This window comes from Oncorhynchus gorbuscha, unplaced genomic scaffold (genome assembly GCF_021184085.1).
Source record: "Oncorhynchus gorbuscha isolate QuinsamMale2020 ecotype Even-year unplaced genomic scaffold, OgorEven_v1.0 Un_scaffold_1035, whole genome shotgun sequence".
Taxonomy (NCBI): domain Eukaryota; kingdom Metazoa; phylum Chordata; class Actinopteri; order Salmoniformes; family Salmonidae; genus Oncorhynchus; species Oncorhynchus gorbuscha.
Genome location: NW_025745942.1, coordinates 177,501 through 199,972, shown reverse-complemented (window position 1 = coordinate 199,972; position 22,472 = coordinate 177,501). Strand labels below are relative to the sequence as shown.

General features: G+C 47.3%; 1 protein-coding gene, 1 long non-coding RNA gene and 1 pseudogene across 2 annotated transcripts in view; 2 read left to right on the top strand and 1 right to left on the bottom strand.

Annotated features, from left to right (window-relative positions):
- Positions 1-7,338, top strand: part of LOC124021063 (cytokine receptor-like factor 3) — a 33,979-nt gene extending 26,641 nt beyond the window's left edge. The window contains 6 exon segments of the mRNA XM_046336383.1: positions 2,083-2,178; positions 2,181-2,235; positions 3,510-3,532; positions 5,977-6,115; positions 6,203-6,315; positions 6,745-7,338. Of these exon segments, the coding sequence (XP_046192339.1) occupies positions 2,083-2,178; positions 2,181-2,235; positions 3,510-3,532; positions 5,977-6,115; positions 6,203-6,315; positions 6,745-7,013 (695 nt within the window). The 3' untranslated portion in view covers positions 7,014-7,338.
- Positions 7,339-8,667: 1,329 nt separating this feature from the next.
- On the top strand, positions 8,668-10,811 carry LOC124021062. The gene is made up of 2 exons (XR_006836185.1): positions 8,668-8,999; positions 9,038-10,811. It is a non-coding gene; the product is annotated as an uncharacterized LOC124021062 (long non-coding RNA).
- A 3,216-nt stretch (positions 10,812-14,027) lies between these two features.
- LOC124021061 overlaps positions 14,028-22,472 on the bottom strand; it is a 38,738-nt pseudogene continuing 30,293 nt past the window's right edge.

Sequence of the window (22,472 nt, the reverse complement as noted above, 5' to 3'; positions counted from 1 at the left end):
CAAAGGGACTGTCTCTCAGTGCAACCGACTCTCTCAGTGCAACAAAGGGACCGGCGACTGTCTCTCCAGTGCTCTCAGTGCAACAAAGGGACCGGCGACTGTCTCTCAGTGCAACAAAGGGACCAGCGACTGTCTCTCAGTGCAACAAAGGGACCAGCGACTGACTGTCTCTCAGTGCAACAAAGGGACCAGCGACTGTCTCTCAGTGCAACAAAGGGACCGTGCGACTGTCTCTCAGTGCAACAAAGGGACCAGCGACTGTCTCTCAGTGCAACAAAGGGACCAGCGACTGTCTCTCAGTGCAACAAAGGGACCAGCGACTGTCTCTCAGTGCAAAGGGACCAGCGACTGTCTCTCAGTGCAACAAAGGGACCAGCGACTGTCTCTCAGTGCAACAAAGGGACCAGCGACTGTCTCTCATGGCAACAAAGGGACCAGCGACTGTCTCTCAGTGCAACAAAGGGACCAGCGACTGTCTCTCAGTGCAACAAAGGGACCAGCGACTGTCTCTCAGTGCAACAAAGGGACCAGCGACTGTCTCTCAGTGCAACAAAGGGACCAGTGCATGGCAACAAAGGGACCAGCGACTGTCTCTCAGTGCAACAAAGGGACCAGCGACTGTCTCTCAGTGCAACAAAGGGACCAGCGACTGTCTCTCAGTGCAACAAAGGGACCAGCGACTGTCTCTCAGTGCAACAAAGGGACCAGCGACTGTCTCTCAGTGCAACAAAGGGACCAGCGACTGTCTCTCAGTGCAACAAAGGGACCAGCGACTGTCTCTCAGTGCAACAAAGGGACCAGCGACTGTCTCTCAGTGCAACAAAGGGACCGGCGACTGTCTCTCAGTGCAACAAAGGGACCGGCGACTGTCTCTCAGTGCAACAAAGGGACCAGCGACTGTCTCTCAGTGCAACAAAGGGACCGGCGACTGTCTCTCAGTGCAACAAAGGGACCAGCGACTGTCTCTCAGTGCAACAAAGGGACCGGTCCTGATCCCATGAATCTGTTTGGGCCTGTGGATATGTTGTCCTAACCACAGAATTACATATTAGTACTACTTTATTAATAGAGCTTAATAATACTAATACTATATCATATTATAACGTGAAATATATTATAAAATGTAATTGTATGAATGGTACATTATAATATGAATAATATGTTTGAATTGAATAATACTTTATCATATGAATAGTACTTTATCATATGAATAGTACTTTATATGAATAGTACTTTATCATATGAATAGTACTTTATCATATGAATAGTACTTTATCATATGAATAGTACTTTATCATATGAATAGTACTTTATCATATGAATAGTACTTTATCATATGAATAGTACTTTATCATATGAATAGTACTTTATATGAATAATACTTTATCATATGAATAGTACTTTATCATATGAATAGTACTTTATCATATGAATAGTACTTTATCATATGAATAGTACTTTATCATATGAATAATACTTTATCATACGAATAGTACTTTATCATATGAATAGTACTTTATATGAATAGTACTTTATCATATGAATAGTACTTTATCATATGAATAGTACTTTATATGAATAGTACTTTATCATATGAATAGTACTTTATTATATGAATAGTACTTTATCATATGAATAGTACTTTATCATATGACTAGTACTTTATCATATGACTAGTACTTTATCATATGACTAGTACTTTATATGAATAATACTTTATCATATGAATAGTACTTTATCATATGACTAGTACTTTATCATATGACTAGTACTTTATCATATGAATAGTACTTTGTATGAATAATAGTTTATCATACGAATAGTACTTTATCATATGAATAGTACTTTATCATATGAATAGTACTTTATCATATGACTAGTACTTTATCATATGAATAGTACTTTATCATATGACTAGTACTTTATCATATGACTAGTACTTTATAATATGAATAGTACTTTATAATATGAATAGTACTTTATAATATGAATAGTACTTTATAATATGACTAGTACGTTCTAGTAGAATAGTGCTTTGTTAATGGTAGTTGATGGTCCTAACCTTGGTATCTTCCCCTTCAGGTCAGTACGAGGACACCTACATCGGGCCGGAGCAGGAGTTCCTGGTCCTACACCTGGACCCCCACACTGATCATCTGTTCAGGGTGTGTGCCCGGGGGAGGGGCGTGCCGAGTGGAGCCCCTGGAGCCACAGACAGGATACACCACAGACAGGGTAAACACTCACACACTGGCACCCCACAGGGTAAACACACACACACACAGGGTAAACACTCACACACTATAGGGTAAACACACACACACTATAGGGTAAACACTCACACACTATAGGTAAACACTCACACACTATAGGGTAAACACTCACACACCACAGGGTAAACACACACCACATGGTAAACACACACACACACACACCACAGGGTAAACACTCACACACTATAGGGTAAACACACACACACTATAGGGTAAACACACACACACTATAGGGTAAACACACACACACTATATGGTAAACACACACCACATGGTAAACACACACACACACACACACACCACAGGGTAAACACTCACACACTATAGGGTAAACACACACCACATGGTAAACACACACACACACACACCACAGGGTAAACACTCACGCACACACCACAGGGTAAACACACACACCCCAGGGTAAACACACACACCCCAGGGTAAACACACACCCCCCCCCAGGGTAAACTCACACCGCCCAGGGTAAACTCACCCACCCCAGGGTAAACACCACCCCAGGGTAAACACTCACACACTATAGGGTAAACACACACCCACATGGTAAACACACACACACACACCCACAGGGTAAACTCACACACACCCAGGGTAAACACACACCCCACTATATGGTAAACTCACACCCCAGGGTAAACACACACACACACCACCCCCAGGGTAAACACTCACACACTATAGGGTAAACCTTCTGTACCACATTGGTAAACTCACACACACACCCAGGGTAAACACCCCCCAGGGACCACACCATAGGGTAAACACACACACATGACTTGGTAAACACATAAACACACACACTAAATGGTAAACACACACACACTATAGGGTAAACACACACCACATGGTAAACAAACACACCACAGGGTAAACACACACACACCACAGGGTAAACACACACCCCAGGGTAAACTCACACCCCCCAGGGTAAACACACACCGCCCAGGGTAAACTCACCCGCCCAGGGTAAACTCACCCCGCCCCAGGGTAAACACTCACCCCCCCCAGGGTAAACACTCACCCCGCCCCAGGGTAAACACTCACCCCCAGGGTAAACTCACACTCCCCAGGGTAAACTCACACACCCCCCAGGGTAAACACTCACACACACACACCACAGGGTAAACTCACACACCCCCCAGGGTAAACACTATAGGGTAAACACTCACACACTATAGGGTAAACACACACGACTTGGTAAACACACACACACTATAGGGTAAACACACACACACCACATGGTAAACACACACCACATGGTAAACACACACACACACCACAGGGTAAACACACACCACATGGTAAACACACACCACATGGTAAACACACACCACAGGGTAAACACACACACACCCCAGGGTAAACACCCCCCCAGGGTAAACACACACCACCCAGGGTAAACTCACACCACCCCAGGGTAAACTCACACCACCCCAGGGTAAACACAGCCCCCCCCCCCCCCAGGGTAAACTCACACACCCCAGGGTAAACTCACACACCCCAGGGTAAACTCACACACCCTAGGGTAAACTCACACACCCCAGGGTAAACAGACACCCCAGGGTAAACACAGACACCCCAGGGTAAACTCACACACACCCCAGGGTAAACACACACACCCCAGGGTAAACACAGACACCCCAGGGTAAACTCACACCCCAGGGTAAACTCACACACCCTAGGGTAAACACACACACCCCAGGGTAAACACAGACACCCCAGGGTAAACACACACCCCCCAGGGTAAACACAGACACCCCAGGGTAAACTCACACCCCCACCAGGGTAAACACAGACACACCTGAAGCAGATACAGGGTGATGCGTTCAGCTCCAGGTTCTGCTGACACAGCGTGGTCTACAAACCTCAAAGTATGTCTCTGATGGTATGTCTGTGTCTCTGATGGTATGTCTGTGTCTCTGATGGTATGTCTGTGTCTCTGATGGTATTTCTGTGTCTCTGATGGTATTTCTGTGTCTCTGATGGTATTTCTGTGTCTCTGATGGTATTTCTGTGTCTCTGATGGTATTTCTGTGTCTCTGATGGTATTTCTGTGTCTCTGATGGTGATTCTGTGTCTCTGATGGTGATTCTGTGTCTCAGGTGATATTTTTGTGTCTCTGATGGTATGTCTGTGTCTCTGATGGTATGTCTGTGTCTCTGATGGTATGTCTGTGTCTCTGATGGTATTTCTGTGTCTCTGATGGTATTTCTGTGTCTCTGATGGTGTTTATGTGTCTCTGATGGTGTTTCTGTGTCTCTGATGGTATGTCTGTGTCTCTGATGGTATTTCTGTGTCTCTGATGGTGTTTCTGTGTCTCTGATGGTATTTCTGTGTCTCTGATGGTATTTCTGTGTCTCTGATGGTATTTCTGTGTCTCTGATGGTGTTTCTGTGTCTCTGATGGTATGTCTGTGTCTCTGATGGTATGTCTGTGTCTCTGATGGTGTGTGCTCGCGTAACCTGTAGACGTTTGTTGGTCTCGTGTATCGTGAGTCTCTAGCTCTGGTCCAGGGCATCAGTGTGTTAGGCACATAATAGTCAGGGCACTGGCTCTGGTCCAGGGTGTAATGTTAACCATTGTTGCTTGTGCAGCTAGCTACTTAGCACACACTAGCTACTTAGCACACACTAGCACACACTACTTAGCACACACTAGCTACTTAGCACTAGCTACTTAGCACGCACTAGCTACTTAGCACGCACTAGCTACTTAGCACGCACTAGCTACTTTAGCACACACTAGCTACTTAGCACACACTAGCTACTTAGCACACACTAGCTACTTAGCACACACTAGCTACTTAGCACACACTAGCTACTTAGCATGCACTAGCTACCTAGCACACACTAGCTACCTAGCACACACTAGCTACTTAGCACACACTAGCTACCTAGCTTGTAATTTCACCTCCCGTGCTGTTGGTGTCAGTAAAGCACCGTCCTCTCTGGCATCACTCAACATCCTGTCTCATCTCCTGTGTCTCAGTGTCTGTGGCGTGAGAAGGTGTGTCTCCTGGAGCCAGACCTGTTGAAATGCAGTCAGCCTCGACTGAAGATGTACTGTTGTCATGGTTTCTGTCTTCTTCTGGGTGGTGTGTGTTTCTCTGACCGTGTGTGTGTGTGTGTGTGTTTCTCTGACCGTGTGTGTGTGTTTCTCTGACCGTGTGTGTGTGTGTGTGTTTCTCTGACTGTGTGTGTGTGTTTCTCTGACCGTGTGTGTGTGTGTTTCTCTGACTGTGTGTGTGTGTGTTTCTCTGACCGTGTGTGTGTGTGTGTTTTCTCTGACCGTGTGTGTGTGTTTCTCTGACTGTGTGTGTGTGTTTCTCTGACTGTGTGTGTGTGTGTTTCTCTGACCGTGTGTGTGTTTCTCTGACTGTGTGTGTGTGTGTGTTTTTCTCTGACTGTGTGTGTGTGTGTGTGTGTGTTTCTCTGACCGTGTGTGTGTTTCTCTGACCGTGTGTGTGTGTGTGTGTGTGTGTGTCTGACCGTATGTGTGTGTGTGACTGTGTGTGTGTTTCTCTGACTGTGTGTGTGTGTGTTGTTTCTCTGACTGTGTGTGTGTGTGACTGTGTGTGTGTTGTTTCTCTGACTGTGTGTGTGTGTGTGTTTTCTCTGACTGTGTGTGTTTCTCTGACTGTGTGTGTGTGTGTGTGTTTTTCTCTGACCGTGTGTGTGTGTTCCAGAGTGGTGTCCAGGCAGTGAGGGCTACATCCTCAGCAGTAGAAGGAACATCGCCATGCGGAGTGACTCATCCCCCTCTAAAGCTGGGGTTCTCTACTCCAACGCCCCGACCTACTTCTGTGGACAGACGCTCACCTTCAAGTCAGTACACACACTCCCTCTCTCTCCATCACAATCTGTAGCGTAATGTTATGCTGTGATTAATGTGTGTTTTGTGTGTTTGCGTAGGATCTCTGCCACCGGCCAGGTGGACAAGCGGGACAGTATCGGGGTGTGTGTGGGGTGTGAGGGAGAGACAGAGTCTCTGCAGAGGGACCAGGCTGTCTGCATCTCCACCAACGGTACGCTCAAAATCACTTTTTATTTTGGTAAAGCGTACAATTGCAACGTAGCAGCAGCGTTAAACGGTAGCAAAACGTCAAGATTTTTTTCTCACCTCTCTCTCCCTCCCTCCTCCCCTCCTCTCTCCCTCCCTCCTTCCTCTCCCTCTCCATTCCTCTCTCCCTCCCTCCATCCCTTCCTCTCTCCCTCCCTCCCTCCCTTCCTCTCTCCCTCCCTCCCTCTCTCTCTCTCTCCCTCTCTCTCTCTCTCTCTCCCTCCCTCCCTCTCTCTCTCTCCCTCTTCTCCCTCTTTCCTTTTCCCTCTCTCCTTTTCCCTCTCTTCTCTCTCTCTCTCTCTCTCTCTCTCTCTTCCCTCTCTTCTCTCTCTCTCTCTCTCTTCCCTCTCTTCTCTTATCTCTCTTCTCTCTCTCTTCCTCTTCTCCCCTCCAGGAGCAGTGTTTGTCAACGGTAAAGAGATGACCAACCAGCTGCCTTCCATCACCCTCGGCTCTGCTGTGACCTTCGATATGGAAGTGGTCAACCTACTTCCTGTTAGCAACAACAACAACCTTAGCGACGGAGGCAACTTCAAGCTGAGGGTTACGATTGGCTCAGGGAACCGGGAAGTGGTGTTTGATTGGCTGCTGGACCAGGGGGTGGACTGCCTGTTCTTTGGCTGCTCCTTAGCCCACCCTGGTTGGAAGGTGCTGGTGTTCTGAGGCTGCTGATTGGACAGCAGACCTGTCAGTCAACACAAAGGGACAAGCAGGGTAACAGTCCTGTCTGCTGGAGTTGTCCTGTCCCAAATCAACCCCTAGACCCAACCCCTTAGACCAGTGCTATTCAAACTTTTTTTTTAGCAGGGACCCTATTTTGCTGTGTGCAATTTCTCATGAACCCAACCCAAAAATATATTTTTAAAAACCAGTACATTTTAGATTTTTACATCCACGAATAACCCTTAATTCATTACATTTACAAGAAACCAAAATAAATATACTTTTCAAATACGTTTGTATATTGTCTCATACAATAATCTGTACTCGTACTATTTGTTTAGTGGGGGGGGCGATCCTGGCCTCGCTGATCCTGGCCTCGTACTATTTGTTTAGTGGGGGGGGGGGGGGGTCGCGATCCTGTACTCGTACTGTTTGTTTAGTGGGGGGGGGGTCGCGATCCTGGCCTCGTACTGTTTGTTTAGTGGGGGGTCGCGATCCTGGTTTAGTGGGGGGTCGCCTACTCGTACTGTTTGTTTAGTGGGGGGGGCTCGATCCTGGCCTTTCACCCACGTTTATCCTGGCCTCGTACTGTTTGTTTAGTGGGGGGTTTAGTGGGGGTCGCGATCCTGTTTGTTTAGTGGGGGTCCTCCTGTACTCGTACTGTTTGTTTAGTGGGGGGGTCGCGATCCTGGCCTCGTACTATTTGTTTAGTGGGGGGGGGTCCTGGCCTCGTATCCTGGCCTCGTACTATTTGTTTAGTGGGGGGTCGATCCTGGCCTCGTACTATTTGTTTAGTGGGGGTGGCGATCCTGGCCTCGTATTTGTTTAGTGGGGGGATCTGTTTAGGGGGTGATCCTGGCCTTGTTTAGTGGGGGTTTAGGGGGGTCCTCCTGGCCTCGTACTACTCCTGGCCTCGTACTATTTGTTTAGTGGGGGTCGCGATCCTGGCCTCGTACTTAGTGGGGGGTCGCGATCCTGGCCTCGTCAAGGGGGCATTTGGCCTCTTTTGTTTAGTGGGAAAGGGGGGGCGATCCTGGCCTCGTACTATTTGTTTAAAGGGGGGCGATCCTGGCCTCCTTTTGTTTAGTGGGGGGTTTCCTCCTGGCCTCGGCCTCCTATTTGTGTACCCTGGGAAAGGTTTCGCGATCCTGGCCTTTCACCCTGTTTAGTGGTTTCCTGGCCTCGTCCTATTTGTTTACCCTGGGAAAGGTTTGGCCTCTGTACTTTTGTTTAGTGGGGGGGTTCCTGGCCTCCTGTCCTATTTGTTTAGGGGGTTTCCTGGCCTTAGTCACCCTGGTCCTTTTGTTTAGTGGGGGTTTCCTGGCCTCGTTTTTGTTTAGTGGGGGTTTCCTGGCCTCGTTCTGTTTGTTTAGGGGGGGGTTTCCTCTGGCCTGCTTTCTACCCTGTTTAGTGGGGAAAGGTTTCAACTGTTGTTGGCCTCATACCCTAAAGGTTTGTTTTCACCCTGGGAAAGGTTTCCTCCTGGTCCTTTCACCCTGGGAAAGGTTTCCTCCTGGTCCTTCACCCTGGGAAAGGTTTCCTCTGGTCCTTTCACCCTGGGAAAGGTTTCCTCTGGTCCTTTCACCCTGGGAAAGGTTTCCTCCTGGTCCTTTCACCCTGGGAAAGGTTTCCTCCTGGTCCTTTCACCCTGGAAAGGTTTCCTCTGGTCCTTTCACCCTGGGAAAGGTTTCCTCTGGTCCTTTCACCCTGGGAAAGGTTTCCTCTGGTCCTTTCACCCTGGGAAATGTTTCCTCTGGTCCTTTCACCCTGGGAAAGGTTTCATCTGGTCCTTTCACCCTGGGAAAGGTTTCCTCTGGTCCTTTCACCCTGGGAAAGGTTTCCTCTGGTCCTTTCACCCTGGGAAAGGTTTCCTCTGGTCCTTTCACCCTGGGAAAGGTTTCCTCTGGTCCTTTCACCCTGGGAAAGGTTTCCTCTGGTCCTTTCACCCTGGGAAAGGTTTCCTCTGGTCCTTTCACCCTGGGAAAGGTTTCCTCTTTCACCCTGGTCCTTTCACCCTGGGAAAGGTTTCCTCTGGTCCTTTCACCCTGGGAAAGGTTTCATCTGGTGCAGCGATCTGTGCTTCCTCCAGGTATGACTGATGATTGGCTGAGAGGTGTCTGCTCCGGTATCAGAGAATCTCAGCTTTCTCCTCTTGGGCACCTGGATGGACAATGTACACAAAGCCCTTTCTGACCTGTCTGATAAGTTATCCTGCCATCTGATACAGACTGGTGTACCAGAACTGACCAATCATTATTATTTTCAAGACACACTCAGGCTGTGCATGAAATGGCACCCTGTTCCCTACATAGTGCTTATGGGCCTGGGTCAAAAGTAGTGGACTATATAGGGAATAGGGTGCCATTCCTGTGCCCTATTTCAGATGCACATTCTCTCCAAACGTCCTAAAATGGTGTTTTTTAAACTTTTGAATGTGAGAACAGTAAGGGGGTGGTCTCGCTCAGAGAAGTGATCAGAGAGCGAGACGTTGCCTTTCATCAAACACTTGAGCTGCAAAGCATGCTGGTCTGGTTTACCACAGAATAAAACACCATCACTGTGAACAACGACTCACTCCAGAGATCGTAACCTCTTCTTCGTCGGTCTCTCCTCTCCCTGTCGACCCGTTTTCAGTTCTCTAGTGTGAGCAGAACTCATGCGGTGTACAAAGTGTTCTGAATCAGATTCAATGCTCTTAATGTGCTTTAAAAAAAAATGTTTTTGTTTGCTAACAGTATTCACAACCATGTAATGTAACTTCACTTGTAGACATTGATGTACTTTCATGTGAATTTTTGGAGGAACTTGTGAGAGGTGAATTTATATTTTAAAACGACATCCCATTTCCTCTAGACCACTATAGGGACTAGGGGGCCGTTTTGGGTTGCTTCCTGTGGTTCTGCAGAGATGGTATGGTTGCTGTGGTTACAGAGCACTCTTCAGCAGACTGACTGTTGAGTTAGATGGTTCAAATTTAAATGAACCTTTATGTAACAAGGCAAGTCAGGAAAGAACTAAATGTTATTTACAATGACTGCCTAACCCGGACGATGCTGGGCCAAACCCTATGGGACTCCCGATCACGGCCGGTTGTGTGACAGCCTGGAAACGAACCAGGGTCTGTAGTGACGCCTCTAGCACTGCAATACAGTGCCTTAGACCGCTGCGCCACTCGGGGGTGTGACAGTTTCACATTTAAACAGGTTAACAGTGGTCATACATACTGTAAGACAGTGCTAGATAAAAGCTATAGCTTGGATACAGTACATAGCTGTATAGTTACTCTGTGGCAGTGTTGCTTCACGTCCAAATCATCTGACATCAGTGAAAGGTTGCCAATGGCGGTAGGGTTGTGGGGTTGGAAATGGAACCAGGCCACCTGTTATAGTGGGGATCGTCCTCAGCTGTCTGTCATCCACCACCCTCTTCATGCAAACATCCGTCTCCGATTCCTTTTAACTGTGTGTGTGAGTCCCAAATAGCACCCTATCCCCTATCTAGTGCACTACTTTTTGACCAGGATCCATAGGGCCGGTCAAAAGAAGTGCATCAGATAGGGTGCCATTTGGAATGCTGACTGTGACTTGTAAATCAGGGTTGGGGCTCAGTTCCATTTCAATTCGGGAGTTTAACTGAAATTCCGATTTGCGTTAAAGTGGAATGTGAGTCGACTTCCTAAAATGGCATTGACCCCCAGTCCTGCTTGTTATCAGGCTTATTATTGACATTTGTGTATGTTCCTTCCTTCTGTACAGAACGAATGGCCCAGAAACATCCAATAAATTGCTTAGTCATCTATTTTTGGTTATTTTTTTGTGTGTGTCTGAAATATGAAACAATCCAAAATTGGAGCTACACCAAGAGATGGACAGAAGTCAGGATGTTGGGTCAGACAGGCTAGCAGACCATTTCTATTAGCCAGGGTAACAACGGGGTCTAAAATGTGCCGGCCCGTGTCATGTTTGGAAATACAACATTTGGCTGGTCTGACGGGCTAGTTGGGCACATTGCTACTGGCCCAGTCTGAAAAGTTATATTCTCGAGCTCGCTGAAGGTCTATCCCCCATCATAACATGTGAATGAGATAGTTACAGTAACGTGACCAGTAGTGTTAGAACCGTATCCATGAGAACGTGACCAGTAGTGTTAGAACCGTATCCATGAGATAGTTACAGTAACGTGACCAGTAGTGTTAGAACCGTATCCATGAGAACGTGACCAGTAGTGTTAGAACCGTATCCATGAGATAGTTACAGTAACGTGACCAGTAGTGTTAGAACCGTATCCATGAGATAGTTACAGTAACGTGACCAGTAGTGTTAGAACCGTATCCATGAGATAGTTACAGTAACGTGACCAGTAGTGTTAGAACCGTATCCATGAGAACATGACCAGTAGTGTTAGAACCGTATCCATGAGATAGTTACAGTAACGTGACCAGTAGTGTTAGAACCGTATCCATGAGATAGTTACAGTAACGTGACCAGTAGTGTTAGAACCGTATCCATGAGAACGTGACCAGTAGTGTTAGAACCGTATCCATGAGAACGTGACCAGTAGTGTTAGAACCGTATCCATGAGAACGTGACCAGTAGTGTTAGAACCGTATCCATGAGATAGTTACAGTAACGTGACCAGTAGTGTTAGAACCGTATCCATGAGATAGTTACAGTGACCAGTAGTGTTAGAACCGTATCCATGAGATAGTTACAGTAACGTGACCAGTAGTGTTAGAACCGTATCCATGAGATAGTTACAGTAACGTGACCAGTAGTGTTAGAACCGTATCCATGAGATAGTTACAGTAACGTGACCAGTAGTGTTAGAACCATCCATGAGATAGTTAATGGACCAGTAGTGTTAAACCGTATCCATGAGATAGTTACAGTAAATGACCAGTAGTGTTAGAACCGTATTTTTGTTAGAACCGTATCCATGAGAACGTGACCAGTAGTGTTAGTTACCATGAGATAGTGTTAGAACCGTAACGTGACCAGTAGTGTTAGAACCGTATCCATGAGATAGTTACAGTAACGTGACCAGTAGAGTTAGAACCGTATCCATGAGATAGTTACAGTAACGTGACCAGTAAAACCATGTGAGACGTTAATGGTAATAGTACAAAACATCTTTATTATTTTAAATAGAAAACATTTTCTATGACTCCTTTGTTACTCAATTCCAACGTCCAGCTGGTTTTAGGATGTTGGTGAACAAAGTCCTGTTTTTCTTTTGCATTTTCTGATCTGGGTTCGCTAGAGCAAAATGTTGCTCCTTTTTCCTGAAGTGACATATATATATATATATATATATATATACACAAACCTGGGTCATGTTCATTGAGGCACACTGTAGAAAAACGTTTTGCAACAGAAGATAAGTGTTTTATTGGATTAGTACAGATAGTACCTCCAACTCCCTCGTTTTGAGTGCTTTCTAACGTTTTGTGCCAAATGAACATGACCCTAGTCAACATACTGCACACAGCTACAGAACGTAGGAACAGCTTCCTTTGTTTGGGTCCTGATTGATTGCAATGGAAATCACATGTTTAGATACCATTCTGCTCCAGCCATTACCACGAGCCCGTCCTCCCCAATTAAAGCTGCCACCAACCTCCTGTGGTCCATGCTACTTTTGACCAGGGCCCGTCCTCCCAAATTAACGCTGCCACCAACCTCCTGTGGTCCATGCTACTTTTGACCAGGGCCCGTCCTCCCCAATTAAAGGTGCCACCAACCTCCTGTGGTCCATGCTACTTTTGACCAGGGCCCGTCCTCCCCAACTAAAGCTGCCACCAACCTCCTGTGGTCCATGCTACTTTTGACCAGGGCCCGTCCTCCCCAATTAAAGCTGCCACCAACCTCCTGTGGTCCATGCTACTTTTGACCAGGGCCCTATGGTACACTATATATATAGGAAATAAGATGCTAATTGGGACAGTTTCACAGGTGAAGAAAACAGTAGAAAATCTGCAGCAGATCCAACTCCCTTTGGTCAGGAAACTCACCAACATTTAACTCTCCACTGTAATACTTACTACAGTTGATGTCCAGCAGGTCAACATGTCACCTTTCTGAAGAGGTCAACACTGACCGGGCCAAATTACTCCAACGTAGTAAGAGTGCTTCCCAAATGGCACCTCATTGCCTATAAGTAGTGCACTACCCTGTGGACCCTGGTCAAAAGTAGTATACCAGATAGGGAGCCATTCGGGACCCTGCCCAAAAGCAGTGAGTGGCTGCGGGTGCTGCACGGTTTCAGCTTGATGATGAATGTGGTCATGCAGTGTAACTGAACCTTGACCTAATGACCTGACGACCTCAAAAAGGTTACAGATGACTGTGATCTGTGCTCGCTGAGGGCCTGAATCATCTGTCTAGTAGCACCATTGGATCCTGTGACTGACTTGAGTGCTAACCAGACCTGAGTTTAAATACTCAATCTGTGCTCGCTTGAGGGCCTGAATCATCTGTCTAGTAGCACCATTGGATCCTGTGACTGACTTGAGTGCTAACCAGACCGGAGTTTAAATACTCAATCTGTGCTCGCTTGAGGGCCTGAATCATCTGTCTTGTAGCACCATTGGATCCTGTGACTGATTTGAGTGCTAACCAGACCGGAGTTTAAATACTAGATCTGTGTTTGATTGAGCTTGCCTGGATTAAATGGACCTAAAGACTAGTCCCAAAACTGCAACTCCCCTCCCATCTAGCACTCCAGGCAGGCTAGAGCAAACGTTAAAGACTCCAAATAGTATTTGAACAGAGGTCTGACAGCAATACACATTTAGTTTAGGATGGGGGGCAAAGTGATGTCTCTACCCTGAGCCAGACACCTTCTAGTCCAACAACACTGTTTCCAAGAGCTGGACTTCAGACCAGTGTACCGTCCCTCAAGTTTAGCCTCAAAATGGCCCCCATAGTAATAAACATAACAATCAAATGTTGAAATTCAGAATGCATCATCATTACAACCAACCATTCCCCTTAATAACAATACAATACAGCAGAGTCTGTCCGTCATCAGGGTTGTATTCATTAGTGCACACTGTAGCAAAAACGTTTAGCAAAAGAAAATGAAAACAAACATTTATATTGTTCACGTAGTCCATCCCAAGTGAAGACAAGTCTTTTCGGTTCATCTCTATAATTAATATATATATATATTTTTTTTAACGAGTTTGTCCCAAAGCAAATATCCCAAATGGCACCTTATTTCCTATCTAGTGCACAGACGCCCAAGTCTGTCTCAAACAGACACCCAAGGAAATAAGCTTTAAAATCTGCAACATTTTAGGGGTGTGAACCATTTGTGTCATGAACAGTGCTTGTGCCCATAGAAATGGATGTTCCCCAATGCTGGAAGAGGGACCTGAGTGAAACAGTTTGGGAACCACTGATCTATATAGGACCCTATGGGCCTCGGACCAAAGTACTAAAGCCTTGTAACAGCCAGAACGGCCCAGAGGGCAGGAGCCCACCTCCTGCTTCTGTAGTGAGGCAGCTTGATGTACAAGTACCACTTCTGGACAGAATGCTAATCTATAGCAGACAGCTTGATGTACAAGTACACCCCCTGGACAGAATGCTAGTCTATAGCAGACAGCTTGATGTACAAGTACACCCCCTGGACAGAATGCTAGTCTATAGCAGACAGCCTGATGTACAAGTACACCTCCTGGACAGAATGCTAGTCTATAGCAGACAGCCTGATGTACAAGTACACCCCCTGGACAGAATGCTAGTCTATAGCAGACAGCTTGATGTACAAGTACACCCCCTGGACAGAATGCTAGTCTATAGCAGACAGCTTGATGTACAAGTACACCCCCGGGACAGAATGCTAGTCTATAGCAGACAGCTTGATGTACAAGTACACCTCCTGGACAGAATGCTAGTCTATAGCAGACAGCTTGATGTACAAGTACACCCCCGGGACAGAATGCTAGTCTATAGCAGACAGCTTGATGTACAAGTACACCCCCGGGACAGAATGCTAGTCTATAGCAGACAGCTTGATGTACAAGTACACCTCCTGGACAGAATGCTAATCTATAGCAGACAGCTTGATGTACAAGTACACCTCCTGGACAGAATGCTAGTCTATAGCAGACAGCATGATGTACAAGTACACCCCCTGGACAGAATGCTAGTCTATAGCAGACAGCTTGATGTACAAGTACACCTCCTGGACAGAATGCTAGTCTATAGCAGACAGCTTGATGTACAAGTACACCTCCTGGACAGAATGCTAGTCTATGGCAGACAGCTTGATGTACAAGTACACCTCCTGGACAGAATGCTAGTCTAAAGCAGACAGCTTGATGTACAAGTACACCCCCTAGTCTATAACAGGGCCTGGTAAAAAGTAGTGCACACTAGTATAAAGGAATATGGTGCCAGTTGGGACTAAGTTATTGCTAAAGTGATATGTTGACAGACCTCATGGTCACTGTAACGTCAGTCTAATGACATCAAAGCAAGTCTGAATAACCAGACATGGGGAAAAACTAGACCAAGGTTTCCCTGCTATAACCAGTGGGACTGTGTGTGTGTGTGTGTGTGTGTGTGTGTGTGTGTGTGTGTGTGTGTGTGTGTGTGTGTGTGTGTGTGTGTGTGTGTGTGTGTGTGTGTCCAAATTGACTTAAATGATTCTGGCCCACCACCTCTATACGGTAAACCCAACACCCAGTGCTTGTTTGGTATGATGTCATCAGGAGTCTCTCTTATTATCCCCTCCAATCACCACCAACACCAACACACCCTCTTTCACCCTCCACTCAGCCAATCACCGGGCATCATTTTAGATACTCATCACTCCTCCAGGAGAGGGCCGGAGGGTACCTCACAACTTATGCCTCTTGCTCGGCCTGGACGTTTCCACAGCAACAGAACTACCAGCTTCATCGCCATTTCCATTCGTGCGGCCATTACCATGGTTACTCTTACCATCCGTGTGGTCGTCATTACATGTGGCATAGTCGGGTTGCAGCTCAGACGGAGACTCCAGCGCTGTCACCCAACACTCTCCTCCTTCCTGCTGCTGGATGTGTCGGAGGCGTGTCATGGCCTGGTTGATGGTTGCCGTGGTAACCAGTTTAAAGTCATGCATGCTGACCAGGTGTAACAGGAAGTTCCTACAGAGGTTCTTCCTGGCAATGTACGCACCGCAACCTTCCACAAACGCCAGACATGCTCCGTTCATCTGGTTATCTGCTATGTAGCTGAGGGGCAGAGAGAGAGTGTGGGGGGAGAGAGGGGAGGGAGAGAGAGTGGGGGGCAGAGAGAGAGAGTGGGGGAGAGAGAGAGTGGGGGTAGAGAAGGAGTGGGGGAGGAGAGAGAGGGGAGGGGGAGAGAGAGGGGAGGGGGGAGAGGAGGGAAGAGAGAGAGGGGTGAGAGAGAGGGGTGAGAGAGAGAGAGGAGGGGGATTAGAGTAGGGATGTCAAACGTTCAGCCTGCACCACAGACACTATGGAGCCTCTAGTCTAGAGCGCCTGGTTAATACGAATTCATTTGGGGCAGCAGGTAGTCTAGTGGTTAGAGCAGGTAGTCTAGTGGTTAGAGCAGGTAGTCTAGTGGTTAGAGCAGGTAGTCTAGTGGTTAGAGCAGGTAGCCTAGTGGTTAGAGCAGGTAGCCTAGTGGTTAGAGCAGGTAGTCTAGTGGTTAGAGCAGGTAGTCTAGTGGTTAGAGCAGGTAGTCTAGTGGTTAGAGCAGGTAGCCTAGTGGTTAGAGCAGGTAGCCTAGTGGTTAGAGCAGGTAGCCTAGTGGTTAGAGCAGGTAGCCTAGTGGTTAGAGCAGGTAGTCTAGTGGTTAGAGCAGGTAGTCTAGTGGTTAGAGCAGGTAGTCTAGTGGTTAGAGCAGGTAGTCTAGTGGTTAGAGCAGGTAGTCTAGTGGTTAGAGCAGGTAGTCTAGTGGTTAGAGCAGGTAGTCTAGTGGTTAGAGCAGGTAGTCTAGTGGTTAGAGCAGGTAGCCTAGTGGTTAGAGCAGGTAGTCTAGTGGTTAGAGCAGGTAGTCTAGTGGTTAGAGCAGGTAGTCTAGTGGTTAGAGCAGGTAGTCTAGTGGTTAGAGCAGGTAGTCTAGTGGTTAGAGCAGGTAGTCTAGTGGTTAGAGCAGGTAGTCTAGTGGTTAGAGCAGGTAGTCTAGTGGTTAGAGCAGGTAGTCTAGTGGTTAGAGCAGGTAGTCTAGTGGTTAGAGCAGGTAGTCTAGTGGTTAGAGCAGGTAGTCTAGTGGTTAGAGCAGGTAGTCTAGTGGTTAGAGCAGGTAGTCTAGTGGTTAGAGCAGGTAGTCTAGTGGTTAGAGCAGGTAGTCTAGTGGTTAGAGCAGGTAGTCTAGTGGTTAGAGCAGGTAGTCTAGTGGTTAGAGCAGGTAGTCTAGTGGTTAGAGCAGGTAGTCTAGTGGTTAGAGCAGGTAGTCTAGTGGTTAGAGCAGGTAGTCTAGTGGTTAGAGCAGGTAGTCTAGTGGTTAGAGCAGGTAGTCTAGTGGTTAGAGCAGGTAGTCTAGTGGTTAGAGCAGGTAGTCTAGTGGTTAGAGCAGGTAGTCTAGTGGTTAGAGCAGGTAGTCTAGTGGTTAGAGCAGGTAGTCTAGTGGTTAGAGCAGGTAGTCTAGTGGTTAGAGCAGGTAGTCTAGTGGTTAGAGCAGGTAGTCTAGTGGTTAGAGCAGGTAGTCTAGTGGTTAGAGCAGGTAGTCTAGTGGTTAGAGCAGGTAGTCTAGTGGTTAGAGCAGGTAGTCTAGTGGTTAGAGCAGGTAGTCTAGTGGTTAGAGCAGGTAGTCCAGTGGTTAGAGCAGGTTGTCTAGTGGTTAAGCAGGTAGTCTGACAAGGTTAAAATCAGGTAGTCTGCCCCTGAACAAGGCAGTTAACCACTGTTCCTAGTGGTTAGAAAATAAGAATTCTTCTTAGAGACTTAGTCTAGTAGAATAGAGCAAAAAAATAAAAATGGTTAGAGATTCTGTTGGTTTTAAGGTAGTCTAGTGGTGAGAAATAGATGTGGTTAGAGCAGGTTTCCATGGTTAACCATCATCTGGAAGTAAACAGGAGTCATGCAACGATATGGTTACAGTTTAGCTAGTGGTTAATAGGTAGTCTAGTGGTTAGAGCAGGTAGTGTGGTTAGAGCAGGTGAACAGTGGTTAGAGAGGTAGTCTAGTTGATGTTAGACAGGAAGTCTCCAGGGTTAGAGCAAAATAAATCTAGCCCTTATCCATAATAATCTCATCATGTAGGTTAGAGCACACTGTAGTGCCAGCTGGTTAGAGCAGGTAGTCCAGTGGTTAGACCAGGCAGTCTTATGGTTAGAGCAGGTAGTCTAGTGGTTAGAGCAGGTAGTCAGTGGTTAGAGCAGGTAGTCTAGTGGTTAGAGCAGGTAGTCTAGTGGTTAGAGCAGGTAGCCTAGTGGTTAGAGCAGTAACAGCTAATATTGCTAGAGAATCCCCGAGCTGACACAGCAAATCTGAGCTCTGCCCCTGAACAAGGCAGTTAACCCACTGTTCCTAGGCAACATCTTTGAAAATAAGAATTTGTTCTTAACTGACTTACCTAGTAGAATAAAGGTTAAAAAAATAAAAATAATATAGAGATTCTGTTGTGTTTTAAACTCTAAATGAGTGAGAAATAGATGTTATTAAGCAGGTTTCCATCCAACCATCATATGGAAGTAAACATGGAGTCATGCAACGATATGATTCACAGTTTAAGCTACAGATTTAATAAGTGATGAACAGGGAGGTGAAAGATGAACTTGCCTACTTGATGTTCCTTGACAATAAATATCCAGGGTCATTTGACCCCCCCCCGTCCCCCCAAATAAATCTAGCCCTTATCCATAATAATCTCATCATGTAGGCTTACCCCACACTGTATGTGCCAGCTATTGGCTCAAGTGCCACAGGCCAAGACCACAGCAACATCTTATAGAGGACGACACACGGCAACGTCTTATAGAGGACGACACACGGCAACGTCTTATAGAGGACGACACACGGCAACGTCTAGAGGACGACACACGGCAACGTCTAGAGGACGACACACGGCAACGTCTAGAGGACGACACACGGCAACGTCTAGAGAACGACACACGGCGACACACAAACGTCTAGAGGACGACACACGGCAACGTCTAGAGGACGACACACGGCAACGCTCTAGAGGACGACACACGGCAACATCTCAACGTCTAGAGGACGACACACGGCAACGTCTAGAGGACGACACACGGCAACGTCTCAGAGGACGACACACACAGCAACGTCTAGAGGACGACACACAGCAACATCTCAGAAGCTCTAGAGAACACACACAGCAACGTCTAGAGGACGACACACGGCAACATCTTATAGAGGACGACACACGGCAACATCTTATAGAGAACGACACACAGCAACGTCTAGAGGACGACACACAGCAACGTCTAGAGAACGACACACAGCAACGTCTAGAGAACGACACACAGCAACGTCTAGAGAACGACACACAGCAACGTCTAGAGGACGACACACAGCAACGTCTAGAGAACGACACACAGCAACGTCTAGAGGACGACACACAGCAACGTCTAGAGGACGACACACAGCAACGTCTAGAGGACGACACACAGCAACGTCTAGAGGACGACACACAGCAACGTCTAGAGGACGACACACAGCAACGTCTAGAGGACGACACACAGCAACGTCTAGAGAACGACACACAGCAACGTCTAGAGAACGACACACAGCAACGTCTAGAGAACGACACACAGCAACGTCTAGAGAACGACACACAGCAACGTCTAGAGGACGACACACAGCAACGCCTAGAGGACGACACACAGCAACGCCTAGAGGACGACACACAGCAACGCCTAGAGGACGACACACAGCAACGCCTAGAGGACGACACACAGCAACGTCTAGAGGACGACACACAGCAACGTCTAGAGGACGACACACAGCAACGTCTAGAGAACGACACACAGCAACGTCTAGACACACACGGCAACGTCTAGAGAACGACACACAGCAACGTCTAGAGGACGACACACAGCAACATCTTATAGAGAACGACACACAGCAACGTCTAGAGAACGACACACAGCAACGTCTAGAGAACGACACACAGCAACGTCTAGAGGACGACACACGGCAACATCTAGAGGACGACACACAGCAACGTCTAGAGGACGACACACGGCAACATCTAGAGACGACACACTGCAACATCTAGAGAACGACACACGGCAACGTCTAGAGAACGACACACGGCAACGTCTAGAGAACGACACACGGCAACGTCTAGAGGACGACACACAGCAACGTCTGATGATGCTTTAAACAGAGGCTGTATAACGAGGCCAGGGCTTTAATGCGGGGTACGTACCCATACTTCATGACGTGAAGGTTCCACAGCTTCATCACCTCCTTCTCTCCATCGTTCACGTCTGTAAACTCCTGGATTTGCTGTAGACAGAACAACAGTCAAGAGTGGATTCTGAGTCAAGTTGGAGACTCCAAACCCAATGTCAGTGTGGCTCTGTTGTAATGGTAGACCTGGGTTTGTATGGGCCTAATACCTACAGGCTGTACTGGTGCAGAGTAGACCTGGGTTTGTATAATACCTACAGGCTGTACTGGTGCAGAGTAGACCTGGGTTTGTATGGGCCTAATACCTACAGGCTGTACTGGTGCAGAGTAGACCTGGGTTTGTATGGGCCTAATACCTACAGGCTGTACTGGTGCAGAGTAGACCTGGGTTTGTATAATACCTACAGGCTGTACTGGTGCAGAGTAGACCTGGGTTTGTATGGGCCTAATACCTACAGGCTGTACTGGTGCAGAGTAGACCTGGGTTTGTATGGGCCTAATACCTACAGGCTGTACTGGTAGAGTAGACCTGGCTCAGTGTATGTCTCACAGGCTAGCTACTGGTCAGTGTAGACCTGGGTTTGCTACCTGCCTCAGTACCTCACAGGCTAGCTACCTGCTCAGTGTGTGTCTCACCATGTGTGGTAGCTACCTGCTCAGTGTGTGTCTCACCATGTGGTAGCTACCTGCTCAGTGTGTCTCACCATGTGTGGTAGCTACCTGCTCAGTGCTGTGCTCAGTGTGTGTTTGCGTCTCTCACCATGATGGTCCTCTCTCGGAGCCAGAAGGGGTCAGTCTCATCCTCACTGTCGTGATCTACCTCCTGGGGTGTTTTGGGGGTACAGCTGTCTGAACGGAAGTAGAGGCGGTTGTGACCTGGGATGATTCTCTGCTGGTCTCCCTCTCCTCCATCAGCCTCCAGGAACTCACACAGACTGGGGGGGAGGAGACGCTTCGGTCTAAGGGGAGGAGAGGGAGGGGTTAGTAAGTGACTGTCAATTGTACCTGAATACATACATGCTTTAGCCTACAGGAAGAGAGAGGTAAAGATCCTACTGAAAGGAGAACAGAAGAGAGGGAAAGAGAGAGAGGTAAATATCCTACAGGAAGGAGAGGAGAGGGAAAGAGAGAGAGGTAAATATCCTACAGGAAGGAGAGGAAGAGAGAGTAAATATCCTACAGGAAGGAGAGTTACCTGCAGATGAGAGGTAAATATCCTACAGGAAGGAGAGGGAAAGAGAGAGAGGTAAATATCCTACAGGAAGGAGAGGGAAAGAGAGAGAGGTAAATATCCTACAGGAGGAGAGGGAAAGAGTGAGTGTAAATATCCTACAGGAAGGAGAGGTGTGAGAGAAAGTGTAAATATCCTACAGGAAGGAGAGGGAAAGAGAGAGAGGTAAATATCCTACAGGAAGGAGGAGAGAGGTAAATATCCTACAGGAAGGAGAGGAGAGGGAAAGAGAGAGAGGTAAATATCCTACAGGAAGGAGAGGGAAAGAGAGAGAGGTAAATATCCTACAGGAAGGAGAGGGAAAGAGAGAGAGGTAAATATCCTACAGGAAGGAGAGGGAAAGAGAGAGAGGTAAATATCCTACAGGAAGGAGAGGGAAAGAGAGAGAGGTAAATATCCTACAGGAAGGAGAGGGAAGGAAGGAACAAAGAAGAGTGTATCCTACTGTGTTAGTGTGATGAAGGTGTGTGTGTGTGTGTGTGACCCAGACGTGTGTGTACCCAGTTACCTGCAGATGAAGGTGCGTGCGTGTGTGTGTGTGTGTGACCCAGAAAGTGTACCCAGTTACCTGCAGATGAAGGTGTGTGTGTGTGTGTGTGTGTGTGTGTGTGCGTGTGACCCAGAAAGTGTACCCAGTTACCTGCAGATGAAGGTGTGTGTGTGTGTGTGTGTTACCTGCAGATGAGGATGTGTGTGTGTGTGTGTGTGTGTGTGTGTGTGTGTGTGTGTGTGTGTGTGTGTGTGTGTGTGTGTGTGTGTGTGTGTGTGTGTGTGTGTGTGTGTGTGACCCAGACGTGTGTACCCAGTTACCTGCAGATGAAGGTGTGTGTGTGTGTGACCCAGAAAGTGTGTTACCTGCAGACGAGGATGTGTGTGTGTGTGTGACCCAGAC